At 45.5% G+C, this 26,988-nt stretch overlaps 1 protein-coding gene across 2 annotated transcripts in view; it reads left to right on the top strand.

Moving 5' to 3' along the window:
* The window catches only part of ccser1 (coiled-coil serine-rich protein 1), a 1,187,217-nt gene that overhangs the window by 189,136 nt on the left and 971,093 nt on the right, over positions 1-26,988 (top strand). For both annotated transcript variants that reach the window (XM_055641555.1, XM_055641564.1), the window contains exon 3: positions 16,496-16,680. In XM_055641555.1, the coding sequence (XP_055497530.1) occupies positions 16,496-16,680 (185 nt within the window). The remainder of the gene's footprint in view (positions 1-16,495; positions 16,681-26,988) is intronic.

Genomic DNA, 26,988 nt, shown 5'->3' with positions numbered 1-26,988 from the left:
GAAAAGGGGAGTAGATGTAAATAAATAATTCAGGCACAATATTTACCCATGGTCCTGTGAGAAAGATTACAGTAAGTGATTAGTTTTAGACTGGTCAAGGCTGACAAGTCAAAGGTGTGTGGTTGAGATGGGGAAATAACAAATAACAGTGCTTTTAGAAGAAAATATAAATATTGATTCTGAAAATTGATTTTTTGAATGCTCTTTAAGTAAAAGAGCAATGATATTGACAGCGATGAAGTATAGGGGGTTATTGGTGACAGTGTAGACTGAGGAACTATTGAGGAGACATTATTGAGAGACAAGTTTGAGTTTAGTTTATTGTCACGTGTACTGACGTACAGTGAAAAGCTTTTGTTGCGTGCTAACCAAGGTAGAAAACTAGCGAGTTTATTGAGATAGTGAACCGCATCTCAACTTAAAAAATAACTAGGTCTTGGGAGCATATGATAACCTAGTTGAAGTTCTAAAATTTGGCTGCTCAACCTCAGTCTTAAATCCAAGGTTTCAAGGCCAGTTTATTGTTACATGTACCAGTTAAGGTACAGTGGAATTTGAGTTGCCATATAACCATACTAAGTGAAAAGCAACAAGACACACAACCCAACCACTTAAAATGTAACATAAACATCCATGACAGTGGATTCAACATTCCTCACTGTGATGGAAGGCAATAAAGTTCATTCTTCTTCACAACTTCTGTATCCGTATCCTCAATGAACAAGATCATTTGGTTTTAGGTTTAGAGATGCAGCATGGTCACAGGCCCTTTGGCCCATCGATCACCCTTTCACACTTTGATGAACATCCAGTTATTTGTCAAATTGTGTTATTGATTTCCTGTCCCCTGAAGCCTTTTTTGATTTTGCCTGAGTTTATTAGGAAGGGTCAAGAGACAGGAAAAGGGAACTAGATGCAAATAAATAATTCAGGCATAATATTCACTCATGGTCCTGTGAGGATGATTACAGTAAGTGATTAGTTTTAGCATGGTTCAAGGCTGACAAGAAGTCAAAAGTATGTGGTAGAGAGGGAAATATTAAATAACTGAATGTTTTTAGAAGAAAAATTAAATATTAATTCTGAAAATTGATTTTTTTTTTCATTTGCTGAGTTAAAAAGCGATATTATTGACAGGGGAGGAAGTAAAGGGGCTAATTGTCGACAGTGTAGAAAGAACTATTGAGGAGACATTATTGTGAGATAGAGAACACGGGAGGCACAGTTACGCAGTGGAAGAGTTGCTGCCTTACAGCGCCAGAGATCCGGGTTCAATCCTGACTAAAGGTTCTGCTGTACTGAGTATTTAACGTTCTCCCGTGACCGGCGTGGGTTTCCCCCAGGTGTTTCGGTTTCCTCCCACACTCCAAAGTCATACAGGTTTGTAGGCTAATTGGCATGGTAAAATTGTAAATCGTCCCGAGAGTGTATGGGATAGTGTTGGTGTGCAAGAATCATTGAGTGGCGTGGAGTCGGAATGCCGAAGTGCCTGTTTCCGCAATTTATTTCTAATCTATACTAAACATAGTAAGTTTTTTGAAATGGTGAACCACATCTCAACTAAAACAATCAACCAGCCGTTGGCAATATAGTAACATAACTGAAGTTCTGAAACATGGCTGTTGAACTTCAGTATTAAATTCATTATGTCTTTATCCGTATTATGGATGAACATGATCAATTAGTTTTAGTTTGGCAGATGCAGCATTGTAACAGGCCCTTCGGCTCACTGATTCCATACCAACCATCCATCACTCTTTCACACGTTGATCTTCTTCTTAAGCCCTTTGCTCCTCTAGGGAGCATTGGCCTTTGACAAATGTCCTCCCCCTCACTCGGTTTGTTGGCAGTTTTTTCGAGATCTCCCTAGTTGAGTTCACTCTCAGACATTTCTGTCTGGACACCTCTTCTCCAGCTGTTCCTGGGGCAACCGCTTTTCCTTTTTCCTTGGGGGTTCCATTTCAGGGCTTGCTGGGTGATGTTTGTGACAGGTTTCCTGAGGGTGTGTCCAATCCAACTCCATTTTCTCCTTCGAATTTGTAAGTCAATGGGCTCGTGGCTTGTTCTTTTCCACAGGCACATTGCTTACTTTGTCTCTCCACCAGATGTTAAGTATTCTCCTAAGGCAGGTGTTAATGAATGTTTGCAGCCTGTTTGTAGTGTGTTTTGGTGTTTTCCATATCTCTGATCCATACAGCATCACCTGTACCACATTTGAGTTAAAGATGCATATTTTGGTGTTGATTGAGGTATTTTGAGCTCCAGATCCCCCTGAGCATGTTAAACACCACCCTAGCCTTATTGATTCTACTTTTTATGTCTGCCTCCGCCCATCCGGTGATGTCCACAACACTGCCTAGGTATGTGAATGTTTCTCCCTCCTCTAGAGCAGTGCTGTGCATAAGGTTAGGGTTGCTGGTTTTGGAGTGGATCCTCATCACCTGCGTCTTTGCTGCATTGGGTGCAAGACCAAGTTTTGTTGCAGCTTGTGAGAGTCTGTCCGTCTTCTCCTGCATTTGTATCTGTGTGTGTGAAAGGAGAGCTATGTCATCTGCAAAGTCAAGATCATCTAGCTGCTCCCACATTGTCCACTGAATTCCATTTATTTTCCCTTCAGTTGTTTCCATATGGTTCAGTCCATTGCCAGGAGGAACAGGAATGGTGACAATAGACCTCCCTGCTTGACGCCCGTCCTGACACTAAAGCTCTGAGAGAGCTGGCCTGCATGCATAATTTTGCATGAGGTTCCATCATACGAGTTCTTGATTAAGTTGATGATCAAAGCCAAAGTCAAAGTCAATTATATTCGTCGCATGCACCCAAAGGTGCAGTGAAATGAATTTGCCAGCAGCGATACACTTAAAAGAACACACAATACACAATAACATTTAACACAAATATCCACCACAGCATTCTTCACTCTGGTGGAAGGCAACAAAGTTCAGCCAGTCCTCCTTCTTTGTTCACCAGTGGTCGGGGCCATAAACCCTCTGTAGTCGCCGCTATGGACAGCCCGATGTGCAGGCCCTCTCGTCAGGATGATCATTACTTTGAAGAAGTTCTCCTCCTCCCTCCGAAGACAGTTTTTCCTTTCTTCTCACCGCCACCTCCCCCCCACCCTCCATCAGTCTGAAGAAGGGTTTCGCCCCAAAACGTTGCCTATTTCCTACGCTCCATAGATGCTGCTGAACCCACTGAGTTTCTCCAGCTCTTTTGTCTACCTCTGATCAAAACTCGGGACAGTCAAACATACTCCGCGGCTTGGAGTTCCCGAATTGGCACTTTCCTACCAGAGAGTGTGGCTTCAGGATGTTATAGACCGCGGGTTGGTGGTCAGTGTTCTTCTCTGGCGATCCCAGGTAAGTTCACGCCATGCCCACGGCTAGAAGCTTTGCGGACCACAGCCCCCACAGTGCCAAAGTCACCAGGACAGCATTCATAGCACTCCTCTCTGACGACTCCCAACAAGGATTCGCCCGCTCCGCGATGGAAGAGTCCACGCTGCGCCAGCTGCTGATGCTCCGGGACCAACTCCGGGAAAAGCCGCTCCATTCCATGCTGTTAGGCTGCGAGGCCGTGGGAATTCCATAGTGGTCCATTAGGCGCCATAGTGTTGTCCTGTCTAAGCTGCCAAACGCTTTCTCAAAGTCGATGAAGTTGATGTGCAGGGTCGTGTTCCATTCAATAGATTGCTCAATGATGACGCGTGACGATGCTATGTGGTCTGTGCATGAGCGATCCTTCCCGAATCCTGCTTGCTGGTCCCGTAGCCTCTTGTCTGCAGCTTCCTGAAGACGGTTGAGGATGACCCGGTTGAGAATTTTACCGGGTGCAGAAAGTAGGGTGATCCCTCGGTAGTTGTCACATTTTCTTAGGTCACCTTTTTTTTGGCAGTTTCACGATGTAGCCCTCTGCCCATTCTGTGGGTGTCTTTTCCTCTTCCCAAATTCTCCCAAAGAAGTGTTGATGAGTTGGTGAGTCTATATCTACTTTCAGGGCTTCAGGTGGAATATTGTCAGGGCCAGCAGCCTTGCCAGTTTTCTGTTGCTTGATTGCAGCCTTTATTTCTGATTTTGTTGGTCTGTCACACTTAATTTGTAGTGGTATCCTGGCTTTGGGAATGTGTGGCTGTACAGCCGGTGGTGGCCTGTTTAGGACTTCTTCGAAATGTTCTACCCATCTGTCGAGCTGCGCTTCCTGGGTTGAAAAAGTTGACCGTTCTTGTCTGTAATTGGTTTATTACTCTGCAGATATGTCCCGGACAATTCCCTTGTGTTGGTAAATAACTCTCTCGTGTTCCTTTGAGTCACCTCAATTTCAGCCTCTATAGCTAGCCTCTCCACCTGTGTTCTCTGGTCTCTCCTGATGGTCTTTCATACTTATTTGTGGCATCTGTTGTATTCCTTTTGGGCCAAAGCCTTTTCAGCTCTTGTTCTTGAGTTGTTCACTTTCTCCATTAACTTTCTCCTCTGTTGGATTGTGTTGAGGGTTTCTGGTGTTATCCACTCTTTGTGCTTTTGGGTCCTTCTCCCAAGGGCCTCCTCACAGGTTGAGCTCCAAGCAGCTTTTAGGTGATGGCCATCTAGTTATTTGCTAAATAGTTGCATTGATTTCCAATCTCCTGAAGCGTTTATTTAAATATTGTCTGAGCTTATAAGGAAGCTTCAAAACACTGGGAAAGGGAAAATGTTCAGTGTTATCCCACTTTCTCATCTCCTCACCTGCACACAAGGGGCTATTACACACAAGGGGGGTTGAGATGGAAAAGGGGCCATCGGGACTATATTGAATACTTTTGTATCTTTCTCAGTGCCCTAGACTCTATGCATACTTGTGTATTGTATACAAAACAAAGAATTTCACTACACCAAGTATATGTGATAATAATGTATCAACCAATGAATGAATTAATGGATGAATCAATTGATCAATCGACTGATTGACCAAAATCAACTTCCAGATGCCAATAATCAATTTACGGAGCTCAATTTTCAATTTGATTGATTATACATATAAATAATTGGCTAGTGCCCATTGGGAGAGGTAGGGGCAAGGGGAAAATTGAAAGATACAGCATTGAAGCAGGCCCTTCGGCCCACATTATCCTCAGTGACTATCGCTCACACTAGTTCTATTTTATCCCACTTTTGTAACTGCTCCATACATACTCGGGCCAATTTATAAAGGACAATTAACATACAAACTCACACGTGTTTGGGATGTGGGAGAAAAAACAGAGCACTCGGGTGAAACCTACACGGTCGCAGAGAGAATGGGCAAACACCTCTCAGACAGCGTCGAAAGCGAGGATCAAATCCAAGTGTCTGGTACTGAGGTTGAAGGTCTACCACCTGCGCCACCGTGTCACTCCAATCTTCGGGAAAGGAGATAAATCCACCTGTATGGAGGGATGTTCTTGCTTCTTGGTTTTCTCTATAGCCTTTCTGGACTGTGTCCTCCCAGTGTCTGAACTGTTGCTCCTTGAATCGCCAGATATATTTGTCCACGTAGAGATTGAACGGCATGATTATCACCATGCAATATTGCCAAGAGGGGTGCAGGCAGCAGGATCAACCGTGACACATGACCATTTATTTACTTCACTGAAGCCTTTGACCCTTTCGGGGATACTGAGGAGAACACACTTCGAACTTGGTTGCCCTCGGAAATGTATCTACTGGTTGCCTTTGGAAATCTTCATTACGCTCGTTTAACAGGGGCTTCAAGAGTCAGGAGTCAGGAGTGTTTTATTGTCATATGTCCCAGACAGCAATGACATTCTTACCAGCAACAGTACTACAGAATATGTAAACTTAAGGTGTAGAAAGGAACTGCAGATGCTGGTATATACTGAAGGTAGACACAAAGTGCTGTTGTAACTCAATGGGTCAGGCAGCATCTCTGGAGAAAAAGGATGGGTGACGTTTCGGGTCGGCACCTTTCTTCAGAGGGAGGGGGGGTTAGAGAGAGAGGGCAGAGGGGGAAGGAGAGAGCGGGGGGGGGAGAAAGGGGGGGAGAGGGCAGAGGGGGAGGGAGAGGGGGGGGGGGAGAGAGGGGGAGATAGGGTGGAGGGAGGGGGAGTGGGGAGGGGAGAGGGAGGGGGGGAGAGGAGGGAGGGCGGGGGAGGATAGGGGAGGAGGGGGGGAGGGGGGGGGGAGGGGGGGGGAAGGAAGGGGGGGGGAAGAGGGGGAGGAGGGAGGGAGGGGGGGGCGGGGGGGGGGGGTGACCTCACTCGCTGCGCGTGGAACATAGCGCAGCAGGCCACGATGAGAAAGTTCTTGAAAAGCAAGCCGGGAAGCTCGTGAGTGCTCGTGAAAGCTCGTGAACTCGGGTGACCTCGGAAGACCTTGGGATCTGCAGAACAGAGCCCACTTGCTCGTTCTTTCTGCGCCTTTTGAAGAACCGAGGGGGAGGGAGGGGGAGGTTGGTGACATCACTCTGGAAAACAGTGCCCAGCAGGCAACGCATTGAAAACTGCGCAGCGGGCCGCGAGGAGCAGAGTCATTGTGACATCATCAGCTCGTTAACTTCACCTCGTTAACTTCAGATTGGTGAACAATTTTAGTAAAAAATGAATCGAACTTTCAGATGAAGCAATCATGAGGTAAATCTCTACCGGAAAATTTTACCGTTAGCGCGTGGGTTTTCGAGGAGATGTGAATCACAGTTGAAAACACACATGCACACATATACACACACACACGCACACGCACACACACAAATAAATCCACATCCAAGATCAGAGTTTTATATTATAATAGATATATAAACAAACTATAATAATGCAGAAAGACAAAAACAATGCTGTCAAGTCTATGTAGTTCAAAGTTTATTTGGAGATTGTAGTGTTCAAGAGCCTGATGACTGTAAGGAAGAAGCTGATTCTAAATCAGGAGTTTTCAGGCTCCTATATCTTCTTCACAATGGCAGGAGTGATACGAGTGTGCAGCCAGGGTGGTGTGGGTCTCTGATGGCTGCCTTTTTGTGCCCGCAACTCCCGTAGATGGCTTTGATGGCTGTTAGCCGTGATCTTGGCTGACAGGCCCACAAAAGATCAAATCTCCATCCAGATCTCTGTCATACATGGCTGCATCATTCCTTGGGCAACATTGTGGCGCAGCTGGTAGAACTGCTGCCTCACAGTGCCAGAGATCTTGGCTCGAGTTTGATCTGGGGTGCTGTCTGTATGGTGTTTCTAATGTTCGCCATGGGTTTCAGCCCGGTACTCTGGTTTCCTCCCACATTCCACAGATGTGCAGCTTTGTAGTTTAGTTGGCCTCTGTAAAGAGGACCCTAATGTTTGGTGAATGGATGAGAAAGTTGTATTACGTAGAAGTAGTGTGAATGGGTGATCGATGGTCGGTGTGGACTCAGTGGGCCAAAGGATCCTGTTACCGTGCTTTATCTTTCAATCGATCAATTAATCATTATCTTTGACACTTCTTTCGGCCTCCCTCATTACAATGCTGCAATTTCTCATCAGAAAGCTTCCTGCATGAGTAAAGTGATTGATTATTCACAATTTTAGAACTGAAGTCATGCCAAACTCAGTAGTCAGGTTGCACCTCGAAATGCAGGAACAGTTTCTTCCCAGCTGTTATCAAAGATGGGGGAGATATTGAACAATATACTTTCTTCGGTATTCACCAAGGAGAAGGATATTGAATTATGTGAGGTAAGGGAAACTAGTAGAGTAGCTATGGATACTATGAGTTTCAAAGTAAAAAGTACTGACACTTTTGAAAAATATAAAAGTGGATAAGTCTCCAGGTCCTGACAGGATATTCCCTAGGACATTGAGGGAAGTTAGTGTGGAAATAGCCAGGGCTATGACAGAAATATTGCAAATGTCATTAGAAACGGGAATAGTCCCCGAGGATTGGCGTACTGTGCATGTTGTTCCATTGTTTAAAAAGGGTTCTAAGAGTAAACCTAACAATTATATACCTGTTAGTTTGACTTCAGTGGTGGACACATTAATGGAAAAGATACTTAGAGATAATATATGTAAGCATCTGGATAAACAGGGTCTGATTAGGAACAGTCAGCATGGATTTGTGCCTGGAAGGTCAAGTTTGACTAATCTTCTTGAATTTTTTGAAGAGGTTACTAGGGAAATTGACGAGGGTAAAGCAGTGGATGTTGTCTATATGGACTTTAGTAAGGCCTTTGACAAGGTTCCTCATGGAAGGTTGGTTAAGAAGGTTCAACTGTTGGGTATAAATGCAGGAGTGGCAAGATGGATTCAACAGTGGCTGAATGGGAGAGGCCAGAGGGTAATGGTGGATGGTTGTTTGTCGGGTTAGAGGCAGGTGACTAGTGGGGTGCCTCAGGGATCTGTGTTGGGTCCTTTGTTGTTTGTCATGTACATCAATGATCTGGATGAAGGTGTGGTAAATTGGATTAGTAAGTATGCAGATGATACCAAGATAGGGGAGTGTTGTGGATAATGAAGAGGATTTCCAAAGTCTCCAGAGTGGTTTAGGCCATTTGGAAGAATGGGCTGAAAGATGGCAGATGGAGTCTAATGCTGATAAATGTGAGGTGCTACACCTTGGCAGGCAAATCAAAATAGGACGTACATGGTAAATGGTAGGGAATTGAAGAATACAGTTGAACAGAGGGATCTGGAAATAACCGTGCATAGTTCCTTGAAGGTGGAATCTCATATAGATAGGGTGGTAAAGAAAGCTTTTGGCATGCTAGCCTTTATAAATCAGAGCATTGAGTATAGAAGCTGGGATGTAATGTTAAAATTGTACAAGGCATCGGTGAGACCAAATCTGGAGTATGGTGTACAATTTTGGTCGCCCAATTATAGGAAGGATGTCAACAAAATAGAGAGAGTACAGAGGAGATTTACTAGAATGTTGCCTGGGTTTCAACAACTAAGTTACAGAGAAAGGTTGAATAAGTTAGGTCTTTATTCTCTGGAGCGCAGAAGGTTAAGGGGGGACTTGATAGACGTCTTTAAAATGATGAGAGGGATAGACAGAGTTGATGTGGACCAGCTTTTCCCTTTGAGAATAGGGAAGATTCAAACAAGAGGACATGACTTCAGAATTAAGGGACAGAAGTTTAGGGGTAACATGAGGGGGAACTTCTTTACTCAGAGAGTGGTAGCGGTGTGGAATGAGCTTCCAGTGGAAGTGGTGGAGGCAGGTTCGTTGGTATAATTTAAAAATAAATTGGATAGGCATATGGATGAGAAGGGAATGGAGGGTTATGATATGAGTGCAGGCAGGTGGGACTAAGGGAAAAAAGTTGTTCGGCACGGACTTGTAGGGCCGAGATGGCCTGTTTCCGTGCTGTAATTGTTATATGGTTATATGGTTATATGGTTAACTGAACCATCTTATCACCAACTAGGTTATCACCTAACCTCCCATCTACCACATTGGAGGCTCACAGACTATCTTTAATTGGATTTTGCTGGTCTGCACAACACGTTATTTGACAAGACTTTACTGCAGAAACAGGCCCTTCGACCCATCGAGTCCATGCTGACCAGTGATCACCCCACTATCCTAGAACACTATCCTACACACTAGGGGCAATTTACAATTTTACCAAAGCCAATTAACCTACAAACCTGTACGCCTTAGGAATGTAGGAGTAAACTGGAGCACTCGGAGAAAACCCACATAGTCATGTGGAGAATGTACACCCATCGTACAAATAGCACCCGTGGTTAGGATCGAACCCAGAACTCTGGCACTGTTAAGGCAGCAATTCTACGGCTGCACAGTGTGTCATGCTTGTGCCACTGTGTCACCCTATAGGTAGATGTAGTCTCTTGCTCCCTTTCCCTCCCACTGTAACAGTGACTGCTGCTCCCCTTCCTCTACAACAGTGGTGCGGCACGGTGGTGCAGCGGTAGAGTTGCTGCCTTACAGCGCTTACAATGCCAGGGACTCAAGATCCATCCTGACTACGGGTGCTGTCTGTATGGAGTTTGAACATTCTCCCCGTGACCGCATGATTTTCGCCTAGATCTTCGGTTTCCTCCCACACTCCAAAGACGTACAGGTTTGTCAGTTATTAGGCCTGGTATGAATGTAAATTGTCCCTCGTATGTGTAGGGTTGTGTTGATGTGCGGGGATGGCTCGTTTGTGGGGACTCAATGGGCCTAAGGGCCCCATTTCCGTGCTGTATCTCTAAGCTAAACTAAAATTAAAGCGTGCCGTCCTCTGCAATCACTTGTGTCCTTTGTTCCCCATTGTGCCTGGGCAATGTGCAGGAATGTGGCACCTAAATGGTTAAGTAGGATTCTCTGTCCCATGAGAGCGAGAAAGATAGTGAGATGTGCCAAGTGAATTTTGTGCAGTAATTTTCTGATTAGAGCAGCTAATCATTCACAGGAATGAGTTTCTTAACTGAGATTTGAAATTTGGTAGGAATTCATTTCTGCTCTGGGAGATAAGAAGTCTCAGTCCATTCATTATAGAGGAACTAATTCTCTGAGTTGGGGGGGGGTGGATCAGCAAGAGAATGAGGTTAGAATTTCAAAACTTAAGCCTTTTGTTTGTCTGTCAATGCTGCTGACATCATCAATATCTTTTTTAGCTTAATGCAAAATGCATTTTAGATCTCTCGATCTCCGCCTCGAACACCAGCCTACTTGTAAATATGATTAAATGCACAATTGTGCCATTTGAACCACAGCAAGCATTTTTCTTTCTTGTCACTTTATATTATTCTTTTATTGCTGCTCTTGCCGATTCCATATGAATTTAGCTGCTATGAAAACGTTGGATGTAGGTTTATTGAATGGCCAGAGTATTAAGGAATACTGCAAAATCACAAGTTGCAGTCCATTGAGCCGTACTGAGCAAACTTCAGCACTTTGTGTTTTGCTTAATAAGCACTTGATTTGTTTTCAACTTCTTGCCAGACATTGAAAAAAATTGAGTCACACCACACTCCATTATCTCCTTCAGAAGAGGTAAACATTACAGAACACTTTATTTTTTAATAGATCTGGTTAATCTATTGTGGCTATTTGGGGGGACACATTTGGGTTCTGCTTAATATCTCATCTGAGAGAGGGCACCTTTGGCTTGTCGTGGTCCACATGGAGGGCCATGAATAAAGCAAATGCTCACTGTCTTTTTTCCTAGGGTAGGGGGTTCCAAAAGTAGAGGGCGCAGGCTTAAGGTGAGAGGAGAGAGTTTTCAGAAGGATATCACTCAATTTTTCACAGAGTGTGCAGTCATGCATTTTAGTGGTAGGAACAAAGGCATAGACTATTTTCTAAATGGGGAGAGAATTCAGAAATCCGAGGTGCAAATGGACTTGGATTCACAAAAGGTTAATTTGCAAGTTGAATCGTTAGTAAGGAAGGCAAATGCCAATGTTAGTTAGTATTTACTTCCAGAGTACGATAATATAAAAAATATCGATATAATGCTGAGGCTTTATATGACACTGGTCAGAAGGCATTTGGGGTATTGTGAGCAATTTTGGACTAAACTGATCTTCTCTGAGGCAGGATGTGCTTGCGTTGGAGAGGATCCAGGGGAGGTTTATGAGAATGATTCCGGGGATGACTGGTTTAACAGACGATGAGCATTTGATGGCGTTGGTCCTGTACTCGTTGGAGTTTAGAAGGATGAAGGGGTAATATTGAAAGGCCTGGATAGAGTGGATGTGGAGAGGATGTTCAGAGAAAAGTCAAACATCACCTCTGAAGAAATATGTCACCCATTCCTTCTATCCAGAGATGCTGCCTGTTCCGCTGAGTTACTCCAACATTTTGTGTCTATCAACAATGGATCATTGTGCGCCTCACCTTTCGTTGCTGATTGTTACTTTTTTTGCAAACCTTTCATTCATTTGTTCCATGTACCTTCTATATCTCTCGTTTCCCTCTCCCCTAACTCTCAGTCTGAAGAAAGGCCTCGACCCGAAACATCATCTATTTATTTTCTCCCGAGATGCTGCCCGACGCGTAGAATTACTGCTGTTTCTTGTGTCCATCTTCGGTGTAAACCTGAATCTGCTGTTCCTTCCAACACATGCAATTATTTAAGCCAAGCTTGAAAGGTTTCGAAGCCTTGAAAGGTCTTGAGCATTCGCATTTGATTGCTGTCACGAACTTACTGTGTTATCTCTTCTTGTAAATAAATGTGGCGTTTTTCAATTACCATCCTGGAGTAATGGAGGCAAGCTTATACCTACTTTGCTTGTCAGGGGAAGACTTGTGATGAAAGCAGATGAGAACAGAGTTTCAGACTTGCCGCGGTGTTATGTTTAGTTGCGATGGTTGGTGCGAGGGTGATGGTATTATTCCTAAGCAAACAGACTGATGACAGAAGCCATCATTGCATGGAATTCTCCAATCTATGGTAACCTCTTCCTGACTTCCCAACCACACCCCCCACCACCCCCCCTCCCTCCCTTTCCTATTCTGTCCACCACATGTTTCTCCTCTCCACTCCCCCCTCTTCACACACCCACCTGCTACGTTCCTCCCTCTGGCATCACAATCCACAACTCTTCAAACCTGTCTCGCACCTTCTGTTACTGAGTTTAGAGTTTGGTTTTCGGATACAGCATGGAAATAGGCCCTTCGACCCATCGAGTCCATGCCGACTACTCGTTCATACTAGTTCTATATTATTCCACTTTTTCATCCACTCTGTACAAACCCGCACGTCTTTGGGGTGTTGGAGGAAACTGCAGTACTCGGGGGAAACCCACGCGGTCACATGGCTAATGTGCAAACTCCACAGAGACAGCATCCGAGGTTAGGATCAAACCCAGGCAGCTGGCGCTGTGAGGCAGCACCTTTACCAACTGTGCTACTGTGCCTCCCACTAATCTGTGACCTTTGTTCCAACCATCTGCTTATCAAAAAAAATCTGCTCCAATTACCTGCCACGCTTTGTTCTGCCTCTCCCCTTTTTCCAGTTTACTTCTCCCCCTCCCACAATCAGTCTGGTGTCTTAACCTGAAACGCCACCTGAATCCTTATTCTCCAGAGATGCTACCTGACCCGCTGTATTATACAAGCACTTTATGTCCTTTTGTGTAAACCACATCTGCAGTTCCTGGTTTCTACATGTTATCATTTAGCCCGTTGAGTCTTAGTGTTCGATGCGGCTATTCAGTTTGCCCTGCTTTTTACCCACAACATATATATATTTTTTCTTCTTTTTCAATTATTTCTGCCTAGATAGGTGGGTATTAGCCATAAAGAGTGGTTGGACAAACTTCGATTGTTTTCTCCAGAGTTGTTGAGGCTGTGGTGAGACCTGATAGATAAATTAGGAGAAACTTGGATAGAATAGATGGTCAGAATCATTTTCCTAGGATGGCAATGTCAAAGACTGGTGGACATAGCTTAAAGGGGCACAGTTTAAAAGTTTAAAGGAAGAAATGACCACAAAGTTCTGGAGTAACTCAGCAGGTCATGCAGCATCTCTGGAGGACATGGATAGGTAACATTTTGGGTCAAGACCCTTTTTCAGGCCCGAAGCGTCACCTGCTGAGTTACTCCAGCACTTTTTTGTCATTTTTTGCAAACCAGCATCTGCAAGTTCTTGCATCTAAAGTTGAAAGGAGATGTGCAGCGCATGTTTTTTTTTACCATAGTGGATGGTGAGTGCCCGGAACACACTGGAGACAGCCATTTTAAGAGGTTTTTAGATAGGCGTATGGATATGCAGGAATATGGATCACATGCAGGCGGAGGAAATTAGTTTAGTCTGACATTGTACTTGGCATAGACATTGTGACCTAAAGGGCCTGTTCCTGTGCTGTACTGTTCTACGTTCTATGTTCTCCACCACCCTTCTCCCCTTAAGACTAGACTAAGTGGGACCCATTGGGTCCCTGTCACACAGGAGGCTTGGTCCCCCAACGCAATATTCCAGCACTTACCCATAGCCCCCAACTGCACAGGCCCAGCTCATTTCTCCTCATCCCTAGCACTCTTTCCCCTCCTCTTCACCCTCCCTCTTCTTTCTCCTCTCCTCCTCACCTCCCCCAATCCCTCCCTCACCTCTCTGTCGCTCTCCTTTCCCCTACCCTCACTCACTCCCTCCCTTCATAACTCCTCTCCTCTCCCTTCCCCCCTCCCTACCCTCCTCCTATCCCTGTATCCCCACCTCCTCTACTGCCCTCCTCTCCCTCTATTCCCCACTCCCTACCTAGAACAGTGAGTGAGCTGACGGAAAATCGTAGCACTATCGCGTACCGTTTATGCGCAAATAGAAAAACCGCGCAAACCAGAAGAGCACAACATCAGAGTTTTAGTTATGTATTGAATGATATTTGGTCTGTAGTCACCACATAGACAGTGTATTCCAAATCCTAGCATCTTGTTGTATCGAAGAAGAACTTTCACCTTGTGTTGCCTCCAGTTTTATTTTGTCATTCAGCTTTAATCCTTGTCCTTTGTTAATTAAGCACCCAAATGTAGCATCAAATAGAGATTGGTCCTGAGTGACTTGTGCACAACAGGAATAAACTTAAGCACACTGCTTTAATTTGCTTCAATTGCAGTTAATGAGATCCATGCATTAATTAGATGCTTCAGGCCTGATTAAAATGAGTCTAACGGTTTCATACAGACAAGACACGTTGCCCTCTTCATGACCTTATATTCTCCTTTGTCAGGCACCCTAGTTCTTTTCCAATGTTCTCTCGCCTACCACAATCATTCTGAAGAAAGTTCACAATCTGAATCGTCATCTATTCATTCCACAGATGCTGCCTGACCTGCTGAGTTCTTCCAGCACTTTGTGCTTTTTAGATTATTTTTAGATCAAATGCAACGAAATTTCGTTCAAGGTGCACTGTGTCTAGGTGTATATCTGAATGACAATAAAGTTTTCATTCATTCATTAGATTTGTTCACACTGCTCACACATGACTGTGCTGCCAGATTCAGGGACAATAAAATCATAAAGTTCGCGGACGACACTACAGTGGTGGGACTCATCAGTGGAGATGACGAAACAAGGTATAGGGAGGAAGTAGAACAACAGGTGGACTGGTTTTTTTTTTTTTTTTTTTTTTTTTTTTTTAGTGTTATTATGTGAGAAGTGTTTTAAATTTCATGTGCGAGGCTCCGCTATTCACTGGGAAACGTCTTTTCATTTTGCACTGTACTTGTTGCTTGCAAGATGACAATAAAGGTTGATTGATTGATTGATTGATTAGAGATACTGCATGGAAACAGGGCCTTTGGCCGCCTGAGTCCGTGTTGACCAGCGATCACCCACACACTAGTTCAATCCTACAGACTAGGGACAATTTACAGAAGCCAATGAACCAACAAACCTGCATGTCTTTGCAACGTGGGGGAAACCAGAGCACCCAGAGATAACTCGCGCGGTCTCAGGGAGAAGTGCAAACTCTGTACAGACAGCACCCATAGTCAAGATCAAACCCAGGTTTCTGGCACTGTGAGGCAGTAACTCTACCAACGTGTCACCCTTCCTCAAGAGTATTGCTCAATATTCCAGCATCTACCATTCCTTGTATCTCCTTGTATCTCTCCTGTCATGTCTCTTTCCTTATTCGGTTGAGTTAGTGAAGTACACAGTAAACTTTCTTCGCAATCTTTGGCTTAGTCACTCTGAATTGGCAAAGTCATAGGAGCAGAATTAGGCCATTCGGCCCATCGAGACTACTCTGCCATACATGGCCTATCTATCTTTCCTTGATTTCATTCTCCTGCCTTCTCTCCATAACCACTGACATCCTTACTAATCACAAATCTATCAATCTTCACCTTAAATATCCATTGACTTGGCCTCCACAGCTGTCTGTGGCTATGAATTCCACAGATTCACCACCCTCTGGCTAAAAAAATTCCTCCTCATCTCCTTACTAAAGGAAAAACATTTTATTCTAAGGCAGTTCCCTCAAGGGTCTGTCCCACTTACGCGACTTTTTTGGCAACTGCCGGCACCCGTCATAGGTCGCTGAAAATTTTCAACATGTTGAAAGTTCAGCGGTGACCAGAAAGACGCTACGACTCATTGGGTGACTAGAAGACTACTCACAACCATGCAGGCGGCACCCTGGTGACATGTCGCGGGGTGAAGCCTGTATGGTCGTGAGTAGTCGGCCAAAGAGTCGTACCTTGTTCTGGTCGCCACTGGATTTTCAACATGTTGAAAATTCGCGGCGACCTGTTACGACCTATGACGGGTGCCGGCAGTTGTCGAAAAAGTCGCGTAAGTGGGACAGGCCCATTACCAATCACAAATCTATCAAATCTCCACCTTAAATATATCCATTGATTTGGCCTCCACAGCTGTCTGTGGCTATGAATTCCACAGATTCACCACCCTCTGGCTAAAGAAATTCCTCCTCATCTCCTTACTAAAGGAAAAACATTTTATTCTGAGGCAGTTCCCTCGGGCTCTTGACTTTCCATTAGGGGAAACATCCTCTCCACATCCACTCTGTCCAGGCCTCTCACTATTCTGTACTTTGTTGCTCCTGTTAAGGCCACCTCTGTTTGATTTTGTTTTGCAGTGACGATGAACAGGACCTTCAGCCCCCGGCACGAAGACAAATGGGCGGAGAGGCGCCTGAGGTCATCCTCGGAAGGCACGTCGGGGAGCCGGAGAAACCACGGTGTCAGAGACGGCCGGCCTGAGGATCTGCCCTGCCTGACGAAGCAGAGAGCTGATTCCTCATCCTCCAAGATGAACAGCATGGTGAGTGTGCAGAGCCACTTTGGTTTGTTTAAGTGCCTTGTCCCGGGAGAAAGTGTAAGGTGGAAGGTAGTTTTGCAAGACCAATGTCACAGATGAGTTCAGAAACATAGAGTCAACTTTCTTTGCAATCTTTGGCTTGGTCACGCTGAATTGCCAATTAACTTCATAAGTCTAGGAGAAATAGGCCAATCGACTCATCACATCACTAATTATTATAATATTAGTATCTAAAATAGAGTCAACCTTTCTTTGCAATCTTTGGCTTGGTCACGCTGAATTGCCAATTAACTTCATAAGTCATAGGACCAGAAATAGGCCAATCGACTCATCAATTCTACCCGGCCATTCAGACATGGCTGATCTATCCTTCCCTCTTGACCCCATTCTCCTGCCTCCTCCCCATAACCCCTGACACCGTTACTGTCAATCTTTGCTTTAATAATACCCATTGACTTGGCCTCCACAACCATCTGTGGTGATGAATTCCACAGAATTCCACCCTCCTCATCTCCTTTCTAAAGGTATGTCCCTTCATTCTGAAGCTATCCCCTCTTGTCCTAGACTCTCCCACTAGTGGAAACATCCTCTCCACTTTCACTCTATCCAGGCTAACGTTTTGTTTAAGTTGGCATCTTGTTCTGCACGGACATTGTGATAGATGTGCACCGGAGTTCTTGCAGCAGATAACAGGCTCCTAATTGTGTGCCAAAGGGCCTAATCCTGTGCATTACTGCTCTATGTTCTAAGGCTCCACCCAATATCAAACTGTTTGTCTGGAAAGGTTCCTGTGTATATCCCAGCTTGATAATCAGCTGCCTTTGGGTCGATGGGACTGAATATTGCTTGATTACTTTTTTAAAAAGGCACCGTATTCCTTTTGTGTGAAGAAGTTAAATATGCAGTGATTGCAAGTGAAATGCCGAGATTATCAAAGTTTTCATGTAAGAATTCTGGGAATTCTCTGATTTGATTTTCAGTTGATAGGTGTGGGAGCAAATGGAAAGGCCATTTGGAGTTGGTGTTTGTAGAAGTAACGGGAGCTTTATTCAACCTGGTCCACATCAGGAGACCAGTATGATCTCAACTGTTGCACAGATTTTACATTCTGACAAGATTTCACAGAGACTTGATTAACAGTGAAGCCAGATCGTGATTACAGAATGGTGACTGAAATACTTGGGTCTTGATTACAGAATAAGATGATTATCCACAAGATAAACTTAGTTGACAGTGGATCAAACTTTCTGTTACAACGATGGTTGCACACTATGACATAATCAATAAAGTTCCTGAAATGTGGGTATCGTCACTGCTGTATGCCGTGTCTCTACCTTTAGGCTTTTTCTGTGGTTCTCTGTCACCACATTAGCACAATCCACAGTTCACACAAAGGGTGGTTGGTATAAGGAACAAGCTGCCAGAGGAGGTAGTTGAGGCAGGGACTAATCCAAAATTTAAGAAACAGTTAGACAGGTACATGGATAGGAAAGGTTTGGAGGGATATGAATGAAATGCAGGTAGGTGGGACTAGTGTAGCTGAGACATGTTGGTAGGTGTGGGCATGTTGGACGGAATCCTGCTTCCATGCTGGATGACTCTATGCCTCAATGACATCCTCATTTACTAGTTATGAGTGCTCAATATTATTTCCCCTACAGCAGTAGGGAATATGGCTTTTGGAATACCGAAGACACGTGCAGAATAAATGTAAACCAGATATTTAATTTGGATTTGATAATTAGGGTTACACGTTTTATCGAACACCAAACCCGAGGCCGGCAGATATTGGATACTTGATGGAAAAGGGCAATGCTTGTTTTGGGGAAGAACGTGGATAAAATCTATAAGCCCAATTTTACAGCTACGTTCTGCAACGGATAAATCAAATTCTGTATATTTTCCGTGTGCAGTCCTGACCTCCACCTACCTCGTTGGACACCTTTTAACTATCTTTAATCAGACTTTATCGGACCTCAGTTCCATTTAAAACACAAAGTGCTAGGATAAGCACTCAACCAAGGAAACCAAGCCCAAAGTCAAAGTACTATCTAAACTGATTGTACAAACTTATGTGAAGGACGATAACTACCGTAATTCCATATGCAATAATCAGCTACCTATATGGCAACAAACTCATTGAAAAAACAACTGATCATGTAGATGCCAGTGGATCATTGAGGTTATCGAGTGGGCACCTCCATTCACTGGTGTTTTGTTGATTTAGGTCCTCGACTCCTTGTGAAGGCTCAACAGTTAGTTCTGACGTCCCAGCACAACCCCCCTCATTACCTGCTCTCACCATCTATCTTACCCGTATCTACTAAATAATGTTATATCTTGCACTAAATGCTGCACCTTTTATTCCGAAGAACGGTCTCGACCCGAAACATTACCTATTCCTTTTCTCCAGAGATGCTGCTTGACCCGCTGAGTTATTCCTGTATTTTAGATAGATATATAGATATGCCATTTATTGTCACTATACATGTACAGTGAAACTGAAAGCTGCTCGTACTCAGTGCATACATACAATTTTACACAAAAAACAAGAAACAGAAAAAACAAAACAGAAGGGAGATGGGGGGGGGAATAGGTGCACAAATTCTACGGCGCTACATACATATATACAGATGGAAGTCCTGTTGGGCGGTGTAGTCAGTGCATGTGTGGATTTGAATTTATGGTAGATATAATTCTCGGGAAGCAGCTATTCCTGAGTCTGTTTGTCCTGGATTTGATGCACCTATAGCGCCTTCCAGAGGGCAGCAGGTCGAACAGTCCAAACGCAGGATGGGAGCTGTCTTTGGTGATCTTCTTTGCCCTGCTAAGGCAGCGGGAGGTGTAGATGTCCATCAGGGAGGGGAGAGGGCAACCAATGATCCTCTGCGCTGTCCTGGTTACCCTCTGAAGCCTCTCCCTGTCTGCCATGGTGCAGCTGCCATACCATGCTGTAATGCAGTATGTCAGCAGGCTCTCGATGGACGAGCGGTAGAAGGTCAGCAGCAGGTTAGAGTCCAGGTTGTGCTTCCTGAGGACCCTCAGGAAGTGCAGCCGCTGCTGAGCCTTCTTGATGACCGCTGTCGTGTTGTCCGTCCAGGAGATGTCAGCCGCGATATGGACGCCGAGAAACCGGAAGGTGTTGACCCTCTCCACACACTCGCCGTTAATGTGTAGGGGGACTAAGTCGGTGCTGTGCCTCCTGAAGTCGACAATGAGCTCTTTTGTTTTCCTGGTGTTCAGAGCCAGATTGTTTTCTGAGCACCAGGTTGTCAACTTCAGGACTTCCTCTCTGTAGGCTGCCTCATCTCCCTTTGAAATAAGTCCGACCACAGTAGTGTCGTCAGCAAATTTGACGATGCGGTTGTTGTTGTGGGCCGGACTACAGTCGTAGGTGTAGAGACAGTATAAGAGGGGGCTTAGCACACAGCCCTGTGGGGAACCGGTACTCAACCTGCGAGTGGAGGAGAGGTGGGGGCCAAGTCTCACAGTCTGGGGCCGGTTTGTGAGGAAATCCTTAATCCAGGCACATGTGACAGTGGGGAGGCCGAGAGTGACCAGTTTACCAATGAGGATGTCCGGGATGATTGTGTTAAAGGCTGAACTAAAATCCACAAAGAGCATCCGGACGTAGCTCTGCCCCTGCTCCAGATGGCTCAGCACAGAGTGGAGAGCTACGGTGATGGCGTCTTCTGTGGATCTGTTTTGGCGATAAGCGAATTGGTGGGGGTCGAAGTCTGGTGGTAGATAGTCCTTGATGTGCTGGAGGACCAATCTCTCGAAGCACTTCGTGATTACCGGAGTGAGGGCAACAGGACGGTAGTCATTAAGGCTGGTGATGGGAGACTTCTTCGGCACAGGGACGATTGTGGCTGATTTTAGGCAGGACGGAATAACTGCCTGGGCCAGGGAGAGATTGAAAATTCTGGTGAAGATGGCAGTGAGCTGGTGGGCGCACGCTTTGAGCACCTTACCAGGGACTCCATCTGGGCCGGTAGCCTTCTTGGGGTTCACTGCCAGGAGCACCCGTCTGACATCGTGTTTTGTGTCTATCTTCCTTTTATCCTTTATCTGTGCACTGTGCACAGCTTCATATATAGCTGACTGGATAGCCCACAAACAAAGCTTTTCACTGTAAAGGGCCTGTCCCACAGGCAATTTTTTTCGGCGACTTCCAGCGACAGTCACAGTCGTAGCAGGTTGCCGAAAAACGTGCGACTGGACCCCCCTCACGACAATGTCTACGACAAGCTACCACCTAGTTGACGTCAAGTTCCGTCAAGCTACCGACAACGGGCGACCCATTAGGACGCCCACCTACGACCACACCTACGACAACCTACGACCACAGAGGCAACATCCTACGACAACCAAAATCAACCCACGTCCACCCACGACAAGCTACAACCAGCAACGACCCTGTCGTCGACAACTGAAAACAACTGAAGCCAATTCAGTCGCCGGTACCTGTCACCGGTTGGCGTAGGTTGACATAGGTAGTCGCCAATGGAATTCACCGAAGTCAGCACCGGCGACAACCTATGTCACCTGGCAACAATATAAGACACCACCTACATCAGGAGAAGTCAAGCTGCGTTCATTGGCATCAAACCACTGTCGCTGACTGTCGCCGAAAATGTTTAAAGGTACACAAAATTGCTGGAGAAATTCAGCGGGTGCAGCAGCATCTATGGAGCGAAGAAAATAGGCGACGTTTCGGGCCGAAACCCTTCTTCAGACTGATGAGGGGTGGGAAGGGAGAAGGAAGGAAATGGGGGAGGAGGAGGAGCCCGAGGGCGGGGGGATGGGAGGAGACAGCTCGAGGGTTAAGGAAGGGGAGGAGACATCAAGGGCTAGCAAAATTGGGAGAATTCAACATTCATGTCATCAGGATGCAAGCTGCCCATGCGGAATATGAGGTGCTGTTCCTCCAATTTCCGGTGTTGCTCACTCTGGTAATGAAGGAGACCCAGGACAGAGAGGTCGGATTGGGAATGGGAGGGGGAGTTGAAGTGCTGAGCCACCGGGAGTTCAGGTAGGTTATTGCGGACTGAGCGGAGGTGTTCGGCGAAACAATCGCCCAACCGCAGCTTAGTCTCCCTGATGTAAATCAGCTGACATCTAGAGCAGCGGATGCAGTAGATGAAGTTGGAGGAGATACAGGTGAACCTTTGTCGCACCTGGAACGACTGCTTGGGACCTTGGGGGGAGGTGAAGGGACAGGTGTTGCATTTCTTGCAGTTGCAATGGAAAGTGCCCGGGGAGGGGGTGGTACGGGAGGGAAGGGACGAATTGACAAGGGAGTTGCGGAGGGAGCGGTCTTTGCGGAAGGCAGACATGGGGGGAGATGGGAAGATGTGGCGAGTGGTGGGGTCACGTGGGAGGTGGCGGAAATGGTGGAGGATTATGTGTTGTATTTGCCGGCTGGTGGGGTGAAAGGTGAGGACCAGGGGGACTCTGCCCTTGTTGCGAGTGCGGGGATGGGGAGAGAGAGCAGTGTTGCGGGGTATGGATGAGACCCTGGTGCGAGCCTCATCTATGGTGGCGGAGGGGAATCCCCGTTCCCTGAAGAACAAGGACATTTCCGATGCCCTGGTATGGAATGTCTCATCCTGGGAACAGATGCGGCGTAGGCGGAGGAATTGGGAGTAGGGGATGGAGTCTTTACAGGGGGCAGGGTGGGAAGACGTGTAATCCAGATAGCCATGTGAGTCAGTTGGTTTGTAATGTAATAGTGGTTGTAGTGTAGTGCCGAAAATGTTTAAACAGGTTGAAAATCCAGCGCCGACCAGAAATATGCTACGACTCTTTAGGCGACTGACAATACTACTCACGCCCATACAGGCGACACCCCGGCGACCATGTGGTGTCAGCCTAGTTGCTTGTAGTCACCTAAAAAATAGCCTAAGTGGGACAGGCTTGGTACACGTGACAATAATAAACTAAACTCAATTAAAATACATTGAAATTATCCAGAATTTCCAAATAAACAAGAGTCAGAGAAAGGATTGGATTAATTAAGCATCATTATATGATGCAGAATATATGGGCTGCAGGGCCTGGTCCTGTTCTATGATTCTATGTTTGGCTTTATTCTGTTTAATTTGTGGTGGACCAGTCAGGTCAGGGTTTTTATTGAAGCTCGAGTAACTCAGTGGGTCAGAAATCATCTCTGGAGAAAATGAATAGGTGACGTTTCGGGCCGAGACCCTTCTTTAGACTGAGATTCAGAGAGAGGGAACCGAGAGATATGGAAAGGTACATAGAACAGATGAATGAAAGATATGCAAAAATACAGATCAAAGCCAGCAACAATTATCAAGGACTGGTAGAGCCCACAATGGTCCATTGTTGGTTGTGGGGTAGGTGATAATGAGTGATCCAAACAGTGAAACTCAGCAGGACGTCAGTGAAACTAGTACGACAAATAGGGGGGAGAGGGATGGAGAGAGAGGGAATGCAAGGGTTACTTGTAATTAGAGAAATCAGTGTTTATACTGCTGGGTTGCAATCTGCCCAAGTGAAATGTGAGGTGCTGTTCCTCTAATTTGTGTTTGGCTTCCCTCTGACAATCCAATGTATCCTGCATAGCCGGCAAGAGTGAATTTCAGCTTATCTTGCTTTACTTCTCCTGGCCACTAGATGTCAGGCAAAGACTATGGATGATGGTGCAGTGAATTCAAGCAATTATGACACCAAGTGCTGGAGTAACTCAGTGTCTCTACAAACCATGTAGTGGATTCAATCAAGATCTTACCTCATACTGATTGCAGTGGGGGGGGGGGGGGGGGGAAGCTGGGGAAAGGTGGGGGCAGGACAAAGCCTGACAAGTGATAGGTGGAGAGACATTGCTAAAGCAACTCAGCAGGTCAGGCAGCATCCCTGGAGAACATTGATAGGCAACCTTTTTGGGTCGGAACCCTTCTCTGACCCAAAATGCCACCTATCTATGTTCTTCAGAGATGCTGCCTGACCCGCTGAGTTACTCCAGCACTTTATGAACTTTGGTGTAAACCAGCATCTGCAGTTCCTTATGTCTAAATGATAGGTAGGAGCGTTTTTGTTTGATTGGCAAATGGTTGGGACAAAGGCCAGAGAAGTAAACGGTAAGGTACAGAGGCAAGGATAGAAGAGGTGTGAATTGTGAAGCCAGAGCAAGGAATATAGATGGTATATATATTCAGAGGTAGAGGTATATATTCAGGGGTCAGAGGTAGTGGGATGAGAAATGGAGAAGTGGGAGCACTTCCAGGTGGGACACAGGGAAGACAGGGGAAAAGAGGGGGAGGTGGAAAATGTAGGGGAGTGGAGGGGAGAGAGAATTTAATTGTATATAATCTCCACACCCTTATGGGCCTATCCCACGTAAGCGTTTTTTCCGGCGACTGTCGACGACCAGCAAGTCGCCTGAAAAACTGGCGACAGGAACGGCGACTGCCCGAGTGGAACACACTCCTCCCATCGCTTCTTTCAACAGCCAGTTATGCAGGCGGGGGACAGGGCAAGCGGGGGGAGCGCTGCCTGAGTGAAATTCACATGGTGCAAAGTCAGTTTGATACAGACACACACCACGATGAACAGGAAGGTTGGCGCTGTAATTAAGACGGTGAAAGCACATTGTACGGGAAGGGTCACTTAAGTTCTTTAAAAGAGGGGGGGAGAAGGAGTGGAGACAACTTTTAAGAAGCCAGAGATACACGGCTGTGAAGCTCGGCGAATATTAACATTACCGGTCGGTTATTCTTCGTTCTGAAAACTACTGCTTACGCTTTTTTTTCCTAATGAGTCAATGAAATTCACCGGTCACTGGCTACAACCTACAAGAACCTACGACAATCTTCAACCTCCTGGCAACTCACTACCACTACGGCACGAGAAATCTCGCTACTCTCCATGGTGGCTTCATTCTGGTCGCTGCCAATTTTTCAACAGGTCGAAAAATTTGCGGCGATCATAATGAGGCCGCGACTAGTTCTCAGAATGCGGGAACTCCTCACGACCATGAAGGCGACTACCCGGCAACCACCCGCCAACATGTGGCGACTGCATAATCTCCTGCAGTCGCCCAAAAAGTTGCCTAAGTGGGACAGACCCATTAGCCATTCTTTATAGAATGAACACATTGAAAGCAGGCCATGAAAGGGTACCATATTGGTGACTGGAAACTCCATCTGTTTGTAAGCACCTGATACATTGTGTGTGGCAGATTGGTAGATGAGTCGTTCAGCATGGAAACTCGCCCATCGGCCCAACTTGTCCATGATGTCAGCCAAGATGCCCCATCTAAGCATGACCTATTTCTCTCTGTTTGGCCCACATCCCTCTAAAGATTACCCCTACAGCATCCTGTCCTCCAAGGAATAAAGACCTAGCCTGCCCACCCTCTTCCTAAAGCTTAGGCCCTCGAGCCTTGGTAATACACTCATAAACTTAGATCCTCGAATCCTGGCAATATCCTCGTAAAATCCTCGTTGGGGGAGATAATTTCGTCATTCGTTCGTAACGTAAAGAACCGCCTGATGATCCTCTCAAATGTTGACAGGGTCACCACAGGTAAAAATTGCAATATTCCAGCATTCATTGGTGAAGCAATATTGTCTCATCTTAGTTCTGAAGAGCTGTCCTCATCGGGGCTGTGATCATTGATTCTGGACACCCCGGCTGAGGGAAACATCATCTGTTCTTAATCTCTGTTAAGAATTCAGAATGTCTCAAGCAGATTGTAATTCATTTCCTCAAGGAAAGAAGGCTTATTATTTTTATATTCATAAGAAGGTACTTGAAGATTCAATTACTCAGTTTAGAAAATGTTCACATAATCTCTGATGTTTTGTGAAACAACTCTTACGACAATCCTTTCTTCCCCCAAGGTGCAAATATCAAAGCCTAGAGGGCATAGGTTTATGGTTTAGTTTAGTTTGGAGATACAGCACTGAAACAGGCCCTTCGGCCCACCGGGTCTGCACCGACCAGCGATCCCTGCACATTAACACTATCCTACACCCAATGGGACAATTTTTACATTTACCAAGCCAATTAACCTACAAACCTGTACGTCTTTGGAGGGTGGGAAGATCTCGGAGAAAACCCCACGCAGGTCACAGGCACAAACTTCATACAGACAGCACCCATAATCGGGATCGAACTCGGGTCTCCGGCGCTGCATTCGCTGTGAGGCGGCAACGCTTCCGCTGCGCCACCGTGACTACCCAGGTTAGAGGGGCAAAGTTTAAAGGACGTTTTTTTTCAAAGAAATCGGTGGGTGCCTGGAACTTGCTGGCAGCGGTGGCAGTGAAGGCAGGTGCAATAGTGACTTTTAGAGGCTTTTAGATAGGCACAAGGAAGTGCTGGGAATGGAAGGATATGGATCACGTGTAGAGAGAGGATATTAGTTTATCCTGGCATCATCTTTGGCACAGAGATTGTCAGCTGATGGGCCTGTTCCTGTGATGTACTGTTTTATGATTTATGTTATTTTTTTGCTGCCACAGCCGAAACATTTAAAAACATTGAAGTTGCTTCATTAGCGGAAGCAGTGGATGCTGATCCAAAAATTATAGTTTCAATATAATTATGGAGAGGGTCAGAACTGGACCTAGGGTTGAGATTTTTGATTGGAGAAAGGCTAACTTTGATGAGATGCGAAATGATTTAAAAGGAGTGAACTGGGACATTTTGTTTTATGGAAAGGATGTAGAAGAGAAATGGAGGATATTTAATGGGGACATTTTAAGAGTACGGAATCTTTATGTTCCTGTTCGGTTGAAAGGAAACAGTAAAAATTGGAAAGAGCCCTGGTATTCAAGGGAAATGGGACATCTTGTTTGGAAAAAGAGGGAGATCTACAATAATTATAGGCAGCATGAAGTAAATGAGGTGCTTGAGGAGTATAAGGAATGTAAAAAGAATCTTAAGAAAGAAATTAGAAAAGCTAAAAGAAGATATGAGGTTGCTTTGGCAAGTAAGGTGAAAGTCAATCCAAAGGGTTTCTACAGCTATATTAATAGCAAAAGGATAACGAGGGATAAAATTGGTCCATTGGAGAGACAGAGTGGACAGCTATCTGCAGAGCCAAAAGAGATGGGGGAGATATTGAACAATTTCTTTTCTTCGGTATTCACCAAGGAGAAGGATATTGAATTATCTGAGGTAAGGGAAACTAGTAGAGTAGCTATGGATACTATGAGTTTCCCTTTGAGAATAGGGAAGATTCAAACAAGAGGACATGATTTCAGAATTAAGGGACAGAAGTTTAGGGGTAACATGAGGGGGAACTTCTTTACTCAGAGAGTGGTAGCGGTGTGGAATGAG

The sequence above is a fragment of the Leucoraja erinacea genome, chromosome 1, assembly GCF_028641065.1.
Source record: "Leucoraja erinacea ecotype New England chromosome 1, Leri_hhj_1, whole genome shotgun sequence".
Lineage (NCBI taxonomy): Eukaryota > Metazoa > Chordata > Chondrichthyes > Rajiformes > Rajidae > Leucoraja > Leucoraja erinaceus.
This window is presented reverse-complemented; position numbering and strand designations above follow the sequence as displayed.